This window comes from Zootoca vivipara, chromosome 12, assembly GCF_963506605.1.
Source record: "Zootoca vivipara chromosome 12, rZooViv1.1, whole genome shotgun sequence".
NCBI classification, from domain to species: domain Eukaryota; kingdom Metazoa; phylum Chordata; class Lepidosauria; order Squamata; family Lacertidae; genus Zootoca; species Zootoca vivipara.
This window is the reverse complement of record NC_083287.1, coordinates 36,362,374-36,381,499: the sequence shown is the minus strand read 5'-3', so window position 1 is coordinate 36,381,499 and position 19,126 is coordinate 36,362,374. Positions and strand designations below refer to the sequence as shown.

General features: G+C 42.7%; 1 protein-coding gene across 1 annotated transcript in view; it reads right to left on the bottom strand.

Moving 5' to 3' along the window:
- Positions 1-19,126, bottom strand: part of PLXDC2 (plexin domain containing 2) — a 234,891-nt gene that overhangs the window by 96,586 nt on the left and 119,179 nt on the right. The window contains exon 3 of the mRNA XM_035130307.2: positions 10,889-11,035. Within this exon, the coding sequence (XP_034986198.2) occupies positions 10,889-11,035 (147 nt within the window). The remainder of the gene's footprint in view (positions 1-10,888; positions 11,036-19,126) is intronic.

The following is a 19,126-nucleotide window of genomic DNA, read 5'->3' as shown; positions in this document are numbered from 1 at the left end:
TACTTTTTTTCGACATCCGAAAGGAAAACCATTGCGGTTTAGATGGGTTTTTCTCGACTTACAAATTTTTAGATGCGGTTTACTCGACTTACGAATTTTTCCGTTTCCAGTGCATTCCTATGGGAAACCGCTTTTTTCGACTTACAAACTTTTCGACCTACGAATGTGCATTCGGAGCGGATTAAATTCGTAAGTCGAGGGACCACTGTATGTTGTATTCTTCTTGGGAAAGATCATGAGGGGGCCATTCTCTTCAACTGTTGCACAGAAGCAGCAGCCTTTTGCCACTATATTGCCAGGCTTCATAATTTGCTATTAATATATCGCAAACTGGCCTAGATTCTAACTGGGAGAAGAACTCAGGAGTTTGTCCTTCCTTTGAGTATTCAACTCATGCTCAGCTGCACTGCTTATCTTGTTGCCACTGCTGCAACACTGGTGGCAGGAGAAGGGAGGGAGGGAGGTTCTCCCATTGGTACTGCTATGATAGCAAGTCAGGTGCCAGGAGCACTGGGAAATATAGTTTCTCATGGAAAGCCTTTCTCTTGGGCCCCCTGTGGCAGCAAATCAGTTGTAGTACTGGTAAATACACTTTTCTCATGGCTCCCAATGGATGGTTGAAGACTCACGGGTGGGTGAGCAAAAGAGGTTTGAGAGAGCATGGGGTGGAAGGAGTTCAGCAGCTCCTGACTGTTGCGGGTGAGAGATTTCATTATACTTCATTTGGCTAAATTTGACTTCATTAGACTTGTGGTGGTGGGGCAACAGTCTGGGTTAGCTCACCCTGCACATTGGTGGCATTAAAGTTAAAAATGAAAAAAAAATGGTAGCACCTGTCAAATATCTGGGAAGTGATGCTGTTGTTTTGGAAATATCAAATAAAAATAATCTTCATTTCCGGATCACATTGGAATAGCACGAAAAGGGGCAACAGGACAGAGCGGAAGGGCTGTAGCTCAGTGGCAGAGAATGCACCCAGTTCCAGGTTCAATCCCTGGCGTCTCCAGGTAGGGTTGGGAGATCCTGGGTTTGAAATCCTGGACAGCTGTCGCAAGTAAATATAGACAACACAGTGTAGGACTCTATGGACCAATGATCTGACTCCGTATAAGACAGCCCCTCTGCTTCTTCCAAATAATGTTGCACATTCCATTCACTGCTAGCAATTGGCCATGTTTAAAAATCTTTCAAACATTTTCCCCCCTAACTAAGCTTACGTCTGTCTCATTTTAACTTTCACATTGCCTCGGATTTAATTGGTTTTCCCCATCTCTCCAGAAAGGATTAGTTTCTCCATCTATCAGGTATTTTTAATGACTTATTTGGTATGAAATTAATCATTGAATATTTACAGCAGCTTCAAATTAGATTTCTTCTTCTTTTTCATTAGAAGCCAGAATTTGAAAAGGTTTATTTACACATATCTTGTTTAGAACTGGAAGAACTAATTCCATTTTATAAACAGATCATCCCAAGGAGTGGGGGTTGCAGGAGGAACTTCCAAGATACAAGATTTATACTAATTGAAATATATTCTCCTATCTGGTTATTTTATACCTTTTCACTACTTATCAGTATTTAACAAGTAACATGGAATATTACCATTGGAAAAGCCAATTTGGGGGCTTATCTGGTCCTAGAGAAGTCTCGATAGGATTAAAGCAAAATAAAAAGTGATGTAAATCATTGGTGGCAAAGCGGGCAGAAAAAAGGAAAATAAGATATGAATCCATGTTACTGGCAGTACAGCAGTTCACTTTACAGCTTTAGCAAGCAATTTTTGGTCAGTAGGTATTTCAACCATATTTAATCTTCGTGGGGTCATGAAGAGTCAGACACCACTAAACGACTAAACCACAACAACAATCCTATGGAGCTGGGGGGGTGTCTTCTGGTGGAAGAACCAAATGAAAGCTGGATTCCTTCCTTCCTTCCTTCCTTCCTTCCTTCCTTCCTTCCTTCCTTCCTTCCTTCCTTCCTTCCTTCCTTCCTTCCCAGTGTTGTGTGTTCCAGTTAGAGTGTCAGACTAGGACCTGGGATACCAAAGTTCTAGTCCCACTCAACCATGAAGCTCACTAGGTGACCTTGGGCCAGTCATGGTTCCTCAGCCTAACCTACCTCACATGGAAGGGAGAAGAGAAAGAATTATGTACGAAACCTTGAACTCCTTGGAGTATACTGTAGGTGGGATGTAAAACGAACAAACAAACCCCCCCCCCACTGGTCCCAATAAATATGCCAGCTCCAGAGCTGCTGTAGTTTCCCTATTCCTGTTCCTGAAGCACACACTCCTTTCCTCTTACTGCTCTCATTACTGAAGGGCGGCAGCCCTTCCTACCACGGTGTTGGGAAGGTTTCCAACTACAGTGGTACCTCACAAGACGAATGCCCTGCAAGGCGAATTTTTCGCAAGACGAATGCGTCTTGCGATCTGATGGTGGCTCGCAAGAAAAATTTGTTTTGCGAAAAATTCATCTTGCGAATCGCGGTTTCCCATAGGAATGCATTAAAATATAATTAATACATTCCTATGGGAAAAAAAAGAAATTTCAATGCATTCCTATGGGAAACCGCGATTCGCAAGACGAATTTTTCGCAAAACGAATTGACTCCCGGAACGAATTAAAGTCGTTTTGCGGGGCACCACTGTACTGACCTCCACCTCTGAATGTGGGCCACTTTCTCTGACCATGGAGAGGGAGGACGCCAGCATCCAGCAGCCTACCACCCATTCTCCCCATCATGGAGTTGCTCCCTTAGAAATGTCCTTTTCCTACTAATCACACTTTTTTCCAGTTTTATTTCATCCAGTGGTTTGCAGTAGCAGCTGGTGCAGTGCAGCAAAGTTCCCAACACTGCCATTGCTACCGTTTACCTGGATGGGTCTGGGGCAGGGAGGGCAGTGAGACCAGCACTGTGTGGGCGCAGCAGTGCAGGTGCCAGATTGACTCTGCCAGTGTGTCTACACAGTCCTAACCTTGCTGCCACCCAGCTCCTTGCTGGTAATCTGTAGCGATGCCATTGTCAAACAGCCACTGTGTGGCATTGCCACACAACACCAGCCACTACCACTGGTGTGCAAAATCCAGATCCATGATCTGCTCCTCTCCCACCAATATTATTGATTGCTGACAATGTTTCCTGCAATACAGCCTGAAATTAATTTGAGAGGGAATAACACTCAAAGCGAGCTATTACTAGAAAAAGTAATGGTCACGACTCCACACACTTTTAGCAGTTTGCGGGTGGGAGAGACTACATGGGCTTATATGCACAGCAATTCTAAGCATGTTACATTCAGAAGTATGCCTTGCCGAGTTAAGTTGAGTTTACTTTGCAGAAAGCAAACTTAGGATCACAGCCTAAATTAGCGTGGAACATGGTTCCTTGAAAACCACTCTTCACATATTCAGGTTTAATTCAATAGCTTCAGTTCAGGGGGTGGTGGTGGCTAAAATTCAAAATGCTGGGGAATGCTCAACTGCTCTTTTTAAAGTTCAGTTATAAAAAGTCTCCATGGACATCCTCAAATCTCTTTCCTTACTTACCAGCAAAAATAAAGCCAAGATTTTCACTTCAATGCTCTCCACTTTATATTTCTGTTTTTTTCCTTCCTTATTATAGTCCACTTATTCTGTTCTACTATGAAGTCCCAGAACACACACTCTTGATACCTCTTAGATCTTTCAACTGCCCTTCAAAGTTTACTTCTTCTGAACGGCCTTCTTTAAACTCTACATTTCTTTACTTCTGCTCTCTGACTTACAAGGACCTGTGTGTTCCAGCATGTCCTACAGAGATATATGAGTAACTATTTTCAAAAGGAGAGTAGGGATTGTTCTTTCACCCCAGCATGCCTCGCTACAACCTATATTTTTCCCACAGGCACAATTTAAACCAGTTATGAGTGCAATCCTATGCTTATTTACTTGAAGTATGTATGCCCTTCTGTTTTCTCAAAGAAATGTGCATAGGATTGTAGTCTATGTCTACAAAACACATTTCCCTTCTTTCTTAAGACTGTTAAAAGCTGTGCAACCTATATCGTCATGTCCACCAACATCCTGATGTCTTGATTTGGACATAACATGAAACATGATAATAAGCCACAGTTTATAATGAGCCATAGTTACTGAAATAAATACTCACCCTCCCCTTTCTCTGACTCAACCACAAAGGGATTGGAAGCAACAACTTCTTCATTTCAACAAGCTGTAATTTATCACCACATTGGAACTGCAGTTAGTTTAAACAACAGTTTATTGAAACAAACCAGGATCAGAAACCATGTTTTGCTTTTGGCATGTTTCAGTAAACCACGGTTCAAATTAAAAACAGTTCAGTCCAATTCAGATGTAACGGCAAACTATGATTAGCAGATGCTTCCAATCAGCGGCGGAGCATATGCCGGTGCTGCCAAGGGCGGGCACACTCCCAAGGGGAGCATGGCACAGAAGGTGCCCTCCCAGGTGCAGGGTAGCCACTCAGATGCCCGGAGCACACACACGCCCTGCAGTCAGGGGCAGAGCGAGCCACCCATGGCGGACATTCAGAACGCCACCCACCCATGACTCCCAAGCCTCCCCCCAAGCTGTGAAAACAAAGGGAGAAGGGGGGAATGCTGCTGGCAAAGTGGCACAACTCCCCCTTACCCCAACAGCTCGGGGTAGGCTTGGGAGTTGCAGGCGGGCACCGTGCTGTATGTCACCCCCCTCAGTGAGGGCACCAGGGGCGGACCGCCCCCAACATTCTCCCTTCCTACGCCCCTGCTTCCAATCTCTTTCTGCCAGCTGTGCCAGAATAGAGGGAGTGTGCTGTAGCCCAAGGCCCAAGCAGGCACTTTTGATAACTTTGAACTGTAGCTTGGTGTTACGTTTGAACTGGGTCTCTCTCCCCGACCATTCCAGCTTTTGTTGCTGATTAGTTTGCTGATTAGTTTGGAGGAGATTCTCGAGAGTCCCATGGACTGCAAGAAGATCAAACCTATCCATTCTGAAGGAAATCAGCCCTGAGTGCTCACTGGAAGGACAGATCGTGAAGCTGAGGCTCCAATATGTTGGCCACCTCATGAGAAGAGAAGACTCCCTGGAAAAGACCCTGATGTTGGGGAAGATGGAGGGCACAAGGAGAAGGGGACGGCAGAGGATGAGATGGTTGGACAGTGTTCTCGAAGCTACCAACATGAGTTTGACCAAACTGCAGGAGGCAGTGGAAGACAGGAGTGCCTGGCGTGCTCTGGTCCATGGGGTCACGAAGAGTCGGACACAACTAAACAACAACAACAACAAACGTTTAAGAATCCAGCATGAATAAGGGTTCTGGTAAGCCGTTTGTGCCATTTCAGTTGGTCCTAATATAGGCATTGTGCTACCTGTGCTTTTGTATATTTATATGCCTCCTGCGTATTTTCACACTGGCACGAACTAATCCAAATACTTGGGTAACCACAACTATTCTTTGAGATTAGATCCTTTTATGGCAACTCCCTCTCTTCCCCTTCCCTGTCCAACCTTGAACAAAAAAGCAGACTCTTTATTAGCAGAAAGAGGGACAGTTCTTGCTTTGCTCTCCTAAACATCACACACATTGATCACGTTTTGCCTATAAAGCCTTGTTGTCTTGTGCTTTTTAATTCTGCCTCAAGTGTACTGAATCATAAAGGTCTCTGTATCTCACGAACTGAACTTGTTCCAATAAAATAGATAATCCTACAGTACCTTCATTGCACCTCTCATCCTCTGAGGCAGCCAAGGTGGCAAAACAAACAAACAAAACCAGAATACAAAATAACAAAGTTTCCCACGGGAAAATATATTTTAAAATCCTGAATTCAGCAAGAATGGAACATTTATAGACAGCTTATTTCAAACGTATTTTTTAAAAGTGGAATTTGCAGGGATTTTTTTTTCTGGTCATCATTTCAGAAAACAAATATCCAACTCATTAATATCCTAGATTCAGTTTAGTTTAGGAGATTAAGCATCATCCATGTTTTCCTATATTAATTCAGCCTTCTCAATTTAGAAAGCATCTGATGAATGAGCATTTAACAAATTTAGACCCCCTTTTCCTTGTAAACTATAAGGAATAAACCTTAAGAAGCCATTTTTTAATTTTTATCACTTAATCTTTGCATGATGCGAAAATTGTCATGTACTGGCTAATGATGGAGATTCATCTCTTTACAAGGGCAGAGAAGACATTTCAGGCAAGCTCTGAACAAGACAGCCCTTAGATTTTTTAACACTCTAACAGTTTTATGATTCCTCCCCCCCCCCCCACTTTCTCCAAATTTATTATCTTGGGAAGTTGGAAGAAAGCATAAAAAAGTGAAGTGGTGTCAAGTCCAACTAGAAGCCACATTTTTCTTCTTGCACCTGCAGGTACAAGATTAAAATCTTGATTTAACCATAATCAGTATACTGGAATTTCTTTCTTTCTTTTTTCTTTTTAGTTTGAATGGAAGGATTTGCTAAGCGACATGCTTGTACGCTGAGTGGATTGCCAAGGTGACATTAAGCACATATCTGATTGCACAGCCTCTTACTGGGAAAGAGTCACATTAATTGTGTTAGGAAGCTTGGATCCAGCATCCGTTTGGAGAGTTTGGCATTACAAAACTATTATTCTAAGAATGCATACCGGTAGCTACAAGATCATTCATGCCAAGGTGCTGATATGCAAACAGGGGATCGAATTATACACATCAAGTGGATAACCATTGGATGTGATAGATTACTAACCAATCTCTTGGTAATTCATACCATGAGAATATTGAAAGGGGGAGGGAAGTGACTCTTGCGTTGCCTTTTGCTTGCAAGGTTATCAAATGGCAGAACTGTGTCAGACTTTCTCCTGAGTCTGAATTCCTGCCTAGGCAACTGTCTCTTAAAGTTCTCACCAATAATTTTTAAAGCAACACATGTGGCTGTGAGCTTGATGACACACACACACACACACACACACACACACACACACACACACACACAGCTTCTTCATGAGTATTTACTGGTCTCTTCAGAAGCTACTAGTCAACACCACAATGGCTGTGTATGACTCTGAATACCAGTTGCTGGAAATCACAGGTGGAGAGAACACTGTTACATTCAGGTCCTGCTGGTGAGAACAGGAAACTTGGCTCAATGGGTCATTGGCCTGATCCAGCAGGGCCTTTCTTACGTTCTTAGTAGAGGGACAGGTACGTCTCCTACCAAGTCCCTGCCTCATCTGTTTCCATAGCCCCCCATATCTGCTGGCCTTTGCCTCTATTTCCAAAGGGACACATGAAGATCACGCCAAAGGTCTATGTAGCCCAGCATCTTGCTCATCACAGAGGCTAACCAGATGCCTGTGGGAAGCACACAAGCAGGGCAGGAGAGCAACAGCTCCCTCCCACTGTCGTTCCCCTTCTTTTAAGCAATGCTCATGCTCCAGGCATCATTTCAAAAGATGCTACATGTGCAATTAATCTAAAATAAGTCACCATATGAAAGCAAATTGGATATTAGCAGGGCCAGTGTTCTCCCCCCTTTCCCCTTTGGATGGAGACTAACAGGGCTACTCGGGTAAGCAAAGACACTACTAACCAAAGCAGTCCTCAGTTCTAATTCCCAGCAACTTAATTGGACAGCTACAACAATCAATGGCCTTTTAATTTACGGCTAAAGAGTTAATATAATTACTAACAATTCTCATTAAAATTAGGAAAACAAACACATTTACTGTATACCGTTCACACGCAACGCTAAGCCAAGCCATGGCTTAGTGCCAACAAGCAAACATGCAGGCTCATGTGCCTAAAGCCTCTGATCGTGAGTCAGAACAGCACCTCTGTATTCATGCAAGCTTTTGGCTGCATCAGCAAACTCCAATATAATATACACCATAATTCATGTCCCTATAATATCTCACTTCAACAGAATGAATGCTCTATGCATATGTATTATACACAGATGAGTCACAACAGCACTCTCAGATTGTGCCTGTTAATTCACAAGTTCTTGTCATACTCCCTCATCCTCATCACGCTGGTTTCTTATTTTTAGGCTGCTCTAGCTCATGTTTAGCTTTAAAGTCCTCACAAAGTCCTTCAAAGATGCAAATCATTGGAACAATCCTTGCAACTTAATTGTTCCCATAACTCATCTGAATTCAGTATTATTTAACTTTGGGTCAAGTATCCTGGGCTGCATGGTTTTGGCTTGGAAAAGAGAGGCACGCCTACAAAAATGGTTGCAATTCCTTTGACGAAAATGTCATTGTTTTTTTCATCTTGCTTTTGTCTCTTTCCCAATTCGCTTCCCAAGAGTGCTCAAGAAAAGATGTGCCGGCAGAATAGCTATACATTAAGCATCCTTATTTGTAGCAGGGTTTGCTTTTTTATTAAACACCCAACCATGTCTAGAAATCTCATATAACTGATACTGTGCTGTATTAGGTCCATTCTTAACTTGGGAAACTGCCAGGCTCCAGCATTTCCACCTTGCTTCATCCATTTATTAGCTATTCTTTTCAGTTTGGCTGGGAAAAGAGAGCTTCTATAAATTATGTTGTGTCAGTCTAAATCTGGAGGGTTTATTACCTCCCTCTCCTCTTGAATCCTACAGAGATTCTCTTCCATCTACTACTCTTTTCTCAGCCTGTCACCTGGTTGGTGAGTTTATTGGTCCTGGGAAATGATATGACACAACCCAATGGACAGCAGAATTCTAACTCCCTTATTTCTGTTCTGCTCGTCCTCTCAACTGCAAATACTTCCTTCTGTATTTTTAAGATTTCGTGAGCTATCCCTTAAAGCTATTTACTTTGACTCCCCCCCCCTTCCCCCGGTGTCAGAATTCCATCCGATTGGTCTTCAGACCAATAGAGCAAAAATCCATTCCATCACACGACAATGGAGTTGTCATATTTTGCTACTGAATTTACATCCCCATTAAGGTCAGTACTGACTCTTTTCTTCCAGGAGCTTCCAGTGCTCCGGTCAGCTGTGGGAATACCATTTTGGAAGTCTTACCGCATCCAATTATAATTGTAAGGTAGCGGCTTAGTTTAGCATTCTCGCTACAAGGAGTGCGTGATCAGAATTAACCAACACAGATCTTTGATGTGGAAACGGAATTATACCTGCCACCTCTGTTATCATTTGACAAGGATCAACAGCTGAAAAACAACAACATTTTGACAAGGATCTAATAGTTCTCAGAAACTCAGGTACCACGGCTCCTTATACAAATCTAAAGGGTAAATACAGGGCTGCTACATTTTAGTTCTAAATATGGCAGTTAAGCTAGTCAATTTGTAAGATAATTCGCCTGTCAAGTGAACTCGATGGCAAAACAGCCACTGACTTGAATGACACCAAGATTACATATATTTCCCCTCCCGATGCATTTTATAATACTGCTGGAGGTCTGTTGAGAGATTTAATGCTCATTGGCACTGGAGTAAGGTTTTCTGAGGGAAATGTAATCCTACAGGCACATATGCCATGCATTTTAAAGTAATGTGGGGAAACCCACCAAAATAAACCCCCATAGAGTCAATTACAGATCTGAGCTATAGGTTCAGAGGTGAACACCCTGGACTAACAATTATTCTACACACATTATAGTGTGTTTATGCCAGAGGTAAAACAAAAAATAATAACCAACCACCAAGTGGGGGTATATCTTTGAAAAGAAGATGAAGGCCATTTCAACGTTAGAAATCCCAAAAAGCTTAATGTGCCATAATCATTAAATCCTTTGCAAGCCACCAAATCTATTTTGTCTGTAAGCTAGTCTTCTTCCCTGGCACAATATCACAACAGTTATGATTATGATTTCACATATATTGAAAAATAATTCCCAGCCTCTCAATCCATTCTGGTAAAGCAGTGGTCTAGCAATGCTGTCACCTCTAATGTAAGTTACAGGTAGGTAGCCGTGTTGGTCTGACGTAGTCGAAACAAAATGAGATGTGCTCTGTTTTGGATGAGCCACAGAAGAATTGTGAATTAATTTCAGCTCTTTGTCAGAAGCAGCCAAACTTAAAGCACAACAAAATAACAGCAACAAAAAAGAACAGTAGAGAATTTTTTTTAGCTTCCTTCTAGCAGCACCTTAGAGACCAACTAAGTTTGTCATTGGTATGAGCTTCCGTGTGCATGCATGTATGCGTTCTGCCCGGACACTGAGGTCCAGTACCGAGGGCCTTCTGATGGTTCCCTCGTTGCAAGAAGCCAAGTTGCAGGGAACCAGGCAGAGGGCCTTCTCGGTGGTGGCGCCTGCCCTGTGGAACGCCCTACCATCAGATGTCAAAGAGAAAAACAGCTACCAGATTTTTAGAAGACATCTGAAGGCAGCCCTGTTTAGGGAGGCTTTTAATGTTTAATTATTTTATTTCATTTTTCTGTTGTAAGCCGCCCAGAGTGGCTGGGGAAACCCAGCCAGATGGGCGGGGTATAAATAATAAATTATTATTATTATTATTATATATCTGAAGAGGTGTGCATGCACACGAAAGCTCATACCAATGACAAACTTAGTCGGTCTCTAAGGTGCTGCTGGAAGGGATTTTTTTACCTCTAATGTAATGCAAGGAACTTAGAAGAGATTGCTAGATCAGACCAATTGCCCATCCTGTCCAGTTTCCCTTTTTCACAGCTGCCAGCTAGATGCCAATGGGAGGCCTGCAGGCAGGGCCTGAGCACAACAACATTCTCCTCCTGTGGTTTCCAGTAACTGTATTCAGAAGCAGACAGCCTCTGACAGTGGAGGGAGAGAACACAGCCAGCCATTGCAGGCTTGAGTCTTCCCGTATCTTTCATTGGCCTGCTGTGTATCACAGAGGGAGGCAGGATGTCAACAACAACATAAGATTAAATAGCAATGCATATCAAATGCCTTACTGCAGCTTGCCGGTGTGTGTTGGAGAGGATCCCATGAATTTTCACTTTATCTTTCTCCATTTTGTCAATGTTCACCCACAGATCTCGGCTGGTAGAATCAAATGGGCCATATGTCCTTGAAGTATAGTAATTGTGATCCATATCCTCCTGGAAGAAAGAAAAAAAAAGCCAAACGCAGATTTAAAACGGCTCAATTTTTAAAAACTGTTTAGAAATGCAATATTTATTCATTTCCTGCTGAAACTGGTAAAGCTTTATTTCCTTGTCCCATAAATTAAGGTGACTGGAAAAAAAGAGGAAAAAAACTAGCACATTTTATTATGTGAATACTAAAACAGGAAAGCAGAACATCAACTCAGCTTGTGATAAATCTCATTTTACAAATGCAATTTTTTCATCCGACAAGCACCTGCTGCAAATGCATAAATAATTCTGCCCTCTGATGCAGCAATGGCCAATAAATGTTTTGGCAACAGCTTCCCCAAGTAGTTTCATGTAATAGTGACCAAGCTTTTTGTGGTGGCCCTGAAGCTCCCCTCTGACATGCCATCTCCTCTCCTCCTGTAGCCTTGGGGAGGGGTGGTGCTCTGAGTGTTGGCCAGGAACCCAGACCACTTGCATGCGGAGCTCCCGGCTAGGGCAGGGATGTCCAGCTCCACTGGCTCTTCAGGTGACTGGCAGTTGGAGATCTGCTGAGGTACAGACCCCTGGTACAGCTGACCCCTAGTTTGTTCCAGATAACCATTGTTTCGTAGTTTAGATCAGGCATCCCCAAACTTCGGCCCTCCAGATATTTTGGACTACAATTCCCATCTTCCCCAACCACTAGTCCTGTTAGCTAGGGATCATGGGAGTTGTAGGCCAAAACATCTGGAGGGCTGCAGTTTGGGGATGCCTGGTTTAGATGAAATTTGGAAGTATGGTTAATTTAAGACTTTCAGGTTTAACTGTTGCATGCCAAGGAAAGGAAAGAGGCTGGGGTGTGTGTAATTCATATTCCCGTTTACTAAGCCAAGATATGATTATCTGAAAACAGCCACACACGTGTGGTACTTTCATATATTTATTCAGCATAGTAAAAAGGTAAAGGTAAAGGGACCCCTGACCATTAGGTCCAGTCGTGACTGACTCTGGGGTTGCGGCACTCATCTCGCTCTATTGGCCAAGGGAGCTGGTGTACAGCTTCCAGGTCACGTGGCCAGCATGACAAAGCCGATTCTGGCAAACCAGAGCAGCACACGGAAACACTGTTTACCTTCCCACCAGAGCGGTACCTATTTATCTACTTGCACTTTGATGTGCTTTCGAACAGCTAGGTTGGCAGGAGCTGGGACCAAGCAACGGGAGCTCACCCCGTCACGGGGATTTGAACCACCGACCTTCTGATCAGCAAGCCCTACGCTCTGCTGTTTAACCCACAGTGCCACCCGCATCCCGCATTTCAGCACAGTACTTTCTAGTAATTAACAGCTTTTAAAAAGATTCCTCTCTTTGCATTCTCTAAATGTTTTTAAAAAGCAACTTTGTGGTTTGTTGCTAAAAGCTGAAACTGGAGGCAAATGAAAGCAAAAATGGAGATCTAGTTCATGTGGAGCCAAAAGGACAAAGCCGCTTAATCTCATAGAAATTAGTTAATAATTTCATAGATGCAAAACTGCAGTGCTGGTATGTACAGAACAAATCGCCAACATTCTCAGAACTGGTGTGATTCCTCTGACTGATACTATCACAAGCAAAAAATATTGTTTACTAGCTCTTTTGACAGGCACCAATCTAACTGATATGCCTCTGATTTTTGCATCCCATCCCATCACTCATCTCATACTTACCAAAGGTAGAAGGTACATATAATCCATTTTTATCTGAGGCCAATGGAAATGACAAGGGCCAATGGAGAGACTCATGCAAGTTCATGCACAGCTTTGCGAATCCACATCACTAAACTCCCCTATGTAGTATTTCATATTAGCTAACTTGATGGCTTGGTAATGAGATTTTTGAAGCTTTTCAAGGACTTAACTCTAGCATACACATCTCAAGAGATGAAGATAATAAATTTTGCTTATCTGGGGAAAACACCTGTAATTTATTAGTGATCATTATGAAACATTGGTGCCCACCGTTTGAAAATCAATACTGCTTTACCCTTCAGATATGGTTTTTTTTTAAAAAAAATTACACTGAAAAGTCATTTGCTTGGGCTATGTGGGCCTCTAATGCACAACTGACACATGTTGTTCACTGTGTGCCCACTCTGAGCAGCTTCTGATCTTACATCATCCTTAGATATGAGATGAATGCACAACTTGTGGCTCATCGAGCTGAGGTCTCTTCCTTGCCTCTGCCTTTGCAATCCCACACAAGTGGGTCTCTACACATGGATAGCAGATCGTTAGTTGAGCAGATCTGCACAAGTTCTCTTGGCTGCTCAGGAGACAGCCATGGCCAAGAGTGCACCTCTTTTTGGATAGATCAGATTTGGCCACAGTAATACATGAGATGCCTTTAAGATTCATCAGAAAATTCAGCTGGTGCAAAATGCAGCTCGCATAACACTGAGTGAAATAAGAAAGACAGAACTTAAAACTCTGATACAAAACTCCTTGTATTTGTTGCTGATCCACTTCCAAATCCAATCGAAAGGTCAAATGCACGGGGCTTTTGTGAATATGTGTGCTGAAGTGCTCTTGGTTGGTGGATTTAAATTTGGACCAAGTTGTCAGGGGATTGTTGCGGCTACTCTCGAGTAAAGACGCTCCAGTCCGCTCTGTCTTTCAGAGTTTTATTGTGCATATTATTTACAGTGCAGAGATATCAGAAAACATGACTGCTTAGTCCGATTCAGAACCCGGCAATGGCTTCCTTCATGTCTTGGACCAGCATAAAAGCCTGGGCACCCCAAAGCGCCTCCCCCTAGCCTTGCGTGTGGGCGTGTGCCTCAATTCGGGCACCGGAAGGGGCTGTGTTCCTTCTCCCGTCCTTCGGCTCTGGGACCTCTTTGCACTGTCCTTCCCCTTCTGGCCAGCTGGGTCGGTGCCTAGGCTCTAACATGTCTGAGAGCCCCCTCTCCACCCTGCTCCATTCCTCATTCCCCCCTCCTGACCCGCTGCTAGTGCTGTCACTGGGCGAAGTGCTGGTCAGGATGACTGGGGGAGGGTCCCTGTAAGGAGTCCCCTGACACAAGTCACATGTTATAAAATGATTTTGGGGTGTGTTTCTTTTTTTAAAAAAAATCTTACCCACCTTGAACATGCCCAGCAGGAAATGCAATCCCTTTAAAAAAAAACAACTTGTCATATCACTGCTGTAAAGTCCAAAGGAAAACTTGGGCAGAAAATATGGGGAAAGTTTTGTTATGCTTACACTTGTTTCCTTTTTGACATCTGCACATCCAGGTGACTGCAGATTCTGCAACACTGGAAGCTGCACTCAGCCATGCTATGTGCCAGGCATGTGCAACTAGCCAGGGATGTTAGCATTATTGCTCTGATAAACAACCTGTGCTCCTGCTTCTAAGATGAAGAGCCTTGGGGCCATTATCACACTACATTCCCTGATAGTTGCGCTTAAGAAGCTTATAGAAGAGCAATCAGAAGATGTGCAATGTTACTACTTGGGAACAGTCAGAAATGTGCCTTGGGGGACACATGGGTTTGGTTAATTCCACAAAATCACACACCTCTGAGATATGTATCCAACACAGTTCAGAAGTTACATAGACAGAACGCAGACCGCAACGTGAAAAAGGCACTTAGCAAAGGCTTGCTTTGATCCCTAAACTAGTAAAATATTAAGAGGAAACATGTTTTTTAAATACATTAAATGCTTTCTTGAAAAAAACAGCAAAGTAATAAAAACAAGGAACATGTAAGGAATCATGGATCGCAGGAATAGACAGCACCAGGAGACTTAGGCTCATCCAGCCTTCCTTTTGCTCCATGTTTTGCGACACAGGTCCAGGCTTCAAAGCTATGTGTAAGAGCTGGGTTTGTTTTTTTTTTTTGTCCTGGCACTTTCCCCAGGAAAACCCATGTTTTATTGCTGAATCGGAGCAAATGGCAATCAGGTTTTTGGCGGATCACCTTTTCCCCCCGATTCAGCCGTACAACATGAGTTTTCCCAGGGAAAGCACAGGGACCAAATAAAAAACTGCTCAGACGTTGTGCTTTAAAGAGCAGATCTGTTCCTGAAAAGCGCAGCATAACAGGAAGTCTGGATTGGCCCAAGCCAGAGCTGGTAATTTTACCTTTGGTGCTGCCCTGGCAGTCCACCAGAAGACGGAGCCATTGTCCTGCAATCCACCGCCACTGGGTACCACAAATGCAGCTGGCTAGAACAAAGTTATTCAATTTGCTGATTCAAGGGTTGCCAGGCAATGGCCTGTTCATATTTTTTTTATAAACAAATAAATAAAAGGAGGGGCAAGAGGGATTTCATTTGGCCCTATATATCCTCAGACTTTATCCTGACTCCTGAGTCTGAGCAACTTGCCCGTAGAGAGGAGGTCAAGAAGTTGCTTCAGATTCTTGCTCATCAACATATCAGTCTCTCCATGAATGTCTCTCCTGCTTTACTTTCTGGCTTGCCTACTCAATGATCACCAGGGTTGACAGTTCCTCCAAGACAAACAGCCGTGCCACCATCCCAAGCAGCTTCACAGAAGCAGAACACATGCTGTATAATGAAACATGTTCTTTCTTAATCATGGGGTTTTTTTAAAAAAAAAAACTGCAGTTATGGTGAAGAATCATTAAGAGATGCAAGATCTCATCTGAGCATTGTAAAAATGACACCAAGCATTCCTCAAACGGTGGAAGCTAAGCAAAACAAAGGCTAACTAATCTCTAAAGCAACTCATGTCCGTATGTATAACGTCTAGTTTAACCCCTTATTATAAAAACAAACAAACAACTCTAGGGTAAAATCAATAGACACCTACTTCTTCCTTTGATTGGGTTACCTACAATCCTGCATTAATTGTGTTTTTTATCTTTTATTTTATTCTGTGAACTGCCCTGAGACCTTATGATGAAGGGCAGCATAATAAATGTACAGCTGTTACCTACCTTATCAAATTTATAATAAGGGATCAGAAATTATTCCGTATATAAGCTTTAGAACTCACTGTGTGAGTGTGCAGGATGCAGACATTAAGTTAAATGCACTCTTGAAATGGGACCTCAATCCATGCTTTTCTTTTAACAACCAGCAAATCAAATATTTAATTATAGCCTCTAGCTCAACAATCTAGGTTGCGTGTATAATAGCTGATAAACAGCTACTCAAGAACAATCAGAGCCAGTTCCAATTAGAGCCAAAGGAATGAGAACTGTTTAATAAATGTAATAGGAGAAGCTTCCTTTCTGACACTTCCGCATATGAAGGAAAGGGGAATGCACATTGTATTGTATCTTAAAATATAATAATAATAATAATAATAATAATAATAATAATAATAATAATAATAATAATAATAATTTATTTATACTCCGCCCATCTGGCCGGGTCTCCCCTGCCACTCTGGGCTGCTTCCAACACACATCAAAATACATTAAAATATCACAGACTAAAAACTTCCCTAAACAGGGCTGCCTTTAGGTATTTTCTAAATGTCAGGTAGTTGTTTATCTCTCTGACCTCTGATGGGAGGGTGTTCCACAGGGCGGGTGCCACTACCGAGAAGGCCCTCTGCCTGGTTCCCTGGAGCTTTGCTTCTCGTAGCGAGGGAACCGCCAGAAGGCCCTCGGTGCTGGATCTCAGTGTCCGGGCTGAATGATGGGGGTGGAGATGCTCCTTCAGGTATACTGGACCGAGGCTGTTTAGGGCTTTAAAGGTCAGCGCCAACACTTTGAATTGTGCTCGGAAACATTAGATACAAAGGAACTGCGAGATAAGAACTGATTAGAAAACCTTTTGAGGGGAGGGAGGGAAGTCAAGCTCGGCGGAGCATGTTTTTTGGGATGTTTGTATTTTTGAATGTTTGTTTATGTGTTTGTTTGTCTTGTATAATGTTTTAAATGTGTTCATTTTGGAAAATTTAATAAATAATTATATATATAAAAAAATAATAATAATAAAAAAAATGAATTGTGCTCGGAAACATACTGGGAGCCAATGTAGATCTCTCAGGACCGGTGTTATGTGGTCCCAGTGGCCGCTCCAGTCACCAGTCTGGCTGCCACATTCTGGATTAATTGCAGTTTCCGGGTCACCTTCAAAGGTAGCCCCACGTAGAGCGCATTGCAGTAGTCCAAGCGGGAGATAACCAGAGCATGCACTACTCTGGTGAGACAGTCTGTCAGGCAGGTAGGGTCTCAGCCTGCGTACAATATTTTGTTTGTGTATCTTGATGTTTTACTTAATGCTTCCAGAACATCTTTAAGGGCAGCCCCACAAACAGAGAATTACAATAATCTAGCCAGGATGTCATCAGTACATGAGTTGTTGTGGTAACAATATTCTTGTCCTAGAACATCTGTAGCTGGTAAAGGTACTCCTTGCCACTGAGGCCAATTGAGCCTCCAGATAAAACACTGCATTTAGGAACAACGCCATTGTCTTCAGGGGACTACAACCCCATCTAGAGCATGCCATATACCCAGTTCCTGGATATGAGAACCTCTGTCTTGTTGGGATTCATCTTCATTGTGTAAGCCCTCATTCAGCTCATCACTATTATTCCCTTTGCACTTTCCACCTGTTAGGTTACTGTAGAAAAAAAGAAATCTATAGATGCATCACAGGTCCTTGTCCAGAGCTTTCTCACATCTCTGTTCAAATTACTCCAAATACCAATCTTTCTATCTATTCATGGGTGCTAATCTCTTGCCAAGGGGAAGATGAATCAGTCATACTGTAATAAATGGTCTTATTTTAATGTTTGCAGAATATAGAATTTAATGGTAGGAGAGGTGTTGCTGCAAATTTGTACTACCGGTAGCACTGAAGCATGCAACTCTTAAATGGCTACTTTATATAAAGTTTCCATAAACTGGTTCCTATTTCGTTCGAAAACAATCTTATCATTTCCACTGATGGATTTAATATGTCTCAGCGTGGCATTCCTATACCGTAATACACTCTACCATGGCTAGATTTATATAGACATCTTGAAGAAGCGAAGCTGACATACTGTAAAGATTTATTTCAAATTGTCTTCTGAGATAGGTATGCAATGCCGCAGATCTTGTAAAGCAGCTGAGGACAGGGTAAAAGGTCTGGAGCAGAATCAAATATTCAGAACTACTACAAGATAGTGCTGAGTTTGGGAGGGGTGGGAGGAGAAGACCTCCACTTTAAATAATAAAAAGCTGTCAAAATAGGTTTTGTGTGTGTGTGTTTTTTTAAATAGCCAATTGCTTTCTAGTGGACATTTGAGCTCCAGTTTGGAGAAAAACAGGATAAGTCCTCTGAGTCAAAGAAGTAGGACAGGGCTTCCCCTTCAAGCAGAGAGAAAGGGGATCTTTCTGGCTTAAGGGGGAACATATTCAATTGGAGGCAGTGCAAGACAGGAGTGCCTGGCGTGCTCTGGTCCATGGGGTCACGAAGAGTCGGACACGACTAAACGACTAAACGACTAAACAACAACAACAACATTCAATTGGTTTAATCAAACAGGGAAGTTGTTTTGGAGGGTCTATGCTGGTGTGGTTTCTGAACTCAGTTTTAGTAATCAAATGAATAGTGCTATACTTTGCAAGCATCCCATGAACCACCCTTTAGAAAGTATTAGCCTTTCTTCTCCTTCCTTGATCACCCCAGCTACAACAGTGGTGCTTGCTTTGCCTGCAGTGTCTAGTGTCTATGCCATAGAGGAGGGGTGGGGAACCTTTGGCCCTCCAGATGTTACTGAACTACAACTCCCATCATCCCTGGCCATTGGCCATGCTTGCTGGGGCTGATAGCAGTTGTAGTTCAGCAACATCTGGAGGGCCAAAGGTTCCTCACCACTGCCATAGAGGAACCAACCACCACACAAAATGAAACCATAATGCTTATAATTGCTGGATATTATTGAATGGTCTCTCCCAATGCAAAAAGCTGCACTGTAATGACATTCCTAACTTTTATATATGCTTCATAAACAGATGTGCCACCCGGGTTTTCAGAGAATATGAAACACTTCTGCTTCATTTTTCATGGTGGCTTCTCTTCTATTGTACGTCTAAAATTAATTTCACACCGTTTTAAGCAAGAGTGCTGTGTGATGGTCCACAAACGTAAAATGAATTCTACGTC